The 1,892-nt window shown below is 41.7% G+C and overlaps 1 protein-coding gene across 1 annotated transcript; it reads left to right on the forward strand.

Moving 5' to 3' along the window:
• The first annotated feature begins 329 nt into the window (after positions 1 to 329).
• Positions 330 to 1,226, forward strand: LOC131500084 (vomeronasal type-1 receptor 1-like). Its single transcript, XM_058708822.1, is given in 1 exon segment — positions 330 to 1,226. A coding segment is annotated over 1 exon segment (897 nt).
• The last annotated feature ends 666 nt before the right edge of the window (positions 1,227 to 1,892 follow it).

Here is a 1,892-nt window from a genome sequence, read left to right on the forward strand (position 1 = left end):
TGCCACTGTAGTGGTAATGGGCACCTCTGTCGTGTTGCACCGTTATTCTTTCATTTTAGTCATTAGAATAATTAAGTTAGAATCTCTTAGCAAGTTTGATGATTACAAGAGGCTATTTCTAATCTAGTTCATCAGTTAATTGCATGCTGATGCGTGCACACACACATACACACGAAGCATAAAATGTTAATACCCACTTAAAGTGAGAAATAAGTTTTAGGATAAGTGATGAAAAGTACTCTGCATAGTGTTGGCAAGGCATTTATTGCTACTGTTTTTGCTCTCATTCTTCTGACTTCAATTAAGATCCATCCCTAGATATTGATGCAATGGGTGTTGGCACATTGGAACTGGGGATTATCTTCCTCACTCAGACTGCAGATGGGATCCTAGGAAATTCATCCCTCCTTGGTCTTTATACCTTCTCTTTGCTCACTGGACACAAATTGAGACCCACAGACCTGATTTTCAACCAACTGGTCCTAGCCAACTCCATCATCCTTTTCTCCAAAGGGATCCCTCAAACAATGGTGGCTTTTGGATCCCAAAATTTCCTGGATGCTGCTGCATATAAACTTGTCTTTTATTATCACAGAGTGAGCACAGGGGTTTCCTCCAGCACTATATGTCTCCTCAATGACTTCCAAGCTATTAAGCTGAACCCTAGTATGTGTAGGTGGATGGAGCTCAAGATTAGATCCCCAAAGTTCCTTGGCTTCTGCTGTTTCCTCTGCTGGACCCTACATCTCTGGATAAATTCATTTATTCCTCTAATAGTAAACGGTCCATCCAATAACAAAAACCTTAGTGTGACGAGAAATGGATAAAGTTCCTGGAATGAGGTAGGGAGATTTAACGTATTATTTGCAGTCATATATTTTTATATGGGTTTGAGCTTCATGGTCTGGGTCAGTGGCTCCATGGTCTTTGTCCTGCTCAAGCACAAGCAGCAAGTCCAACACATTCACAGCAACAGCCTTTCCCCCAGATCTTGCCACGAGGCTAGAGCCACACACACCATCTTGGTCCTGGTGAGTTTCTTGGTTACCTTTTATTCGATCTATGCTATTTTAACTGTTTGGATGACTCTGGTTGCAAATCCAGGCCAGTGGATGGTGAACAGCACTGGGTTTGTCTCCTCGTGTTTTCCAGCGTTCAGCCCCTTTGTGCTCATGGTCAGTGACACTCGAGTCTCTCAATTCTGCTTTGTCTATAGGGCAAGGTGAATTGTTGTCCCAATCTGGCTTCAATGCTATGAGATTTCTAATGGGATTTAATCATTTATTTGCACATTTGTTAACCTTGGGGTGCCTGGGTGGCTCAGTCAGTTAAACGTGCAACTTTGGCTCAAGTCATGATCTCACGGTCCGTGAGTTCAAGCCTCGCATTGGGCTCTGTGCTGACGCTCTGAGCCTGGAGCCTGCTTCTCAGATTCTGTGTCTCCCTCTCTCTCTGCCCCTCCCCTGTTTGAGCTCTGTCTCTCACTCTCTTTCAAAAAAAAAAACACATTAAAAAATATATAAACATTTGTTAGCATTTTATTAACTATTGTGTGATAGACAATGTCATGGCAAACAAGGCCAGTAATAGCCCGTGGTCTTATAATAGAGGTAAAAATGAACATCACATACTTAAGTATACAAATATTACTCTCTGCCCCTCCCCTGCTTGAGCTCTGTCTCTCACTCTCTCTCAAAAAAAAAAACACATCAAAAAATATATAAACATTTGTTAGCATTTTATTAACTATTGTGTGATAGACAATGTCATGGCAAACAAGGCCAGTAATAGCCCGTGGTCTTATAATAGAGGTAAAAATGAACATCACATACTTAAGTATACAAATATTACTCTCTGCCCCTCCCCTGCTTGAGCTCTGTCTCTCACTCTCT

Source organism: Neofelis nebulosa, chromosome 17 (genome assembly GCF_028018385.1).
Source record: "Neofelis nebulosa isolate mNeoNeb1 chromosome 17, mNeoNeb1.pri, whole genome shotgun sequence".
NCBI lineage: Eukaryota > Metazoa > Chordata > Mammalia > Carnivora > Felidae > Neofelis > Neofelis nebulosa.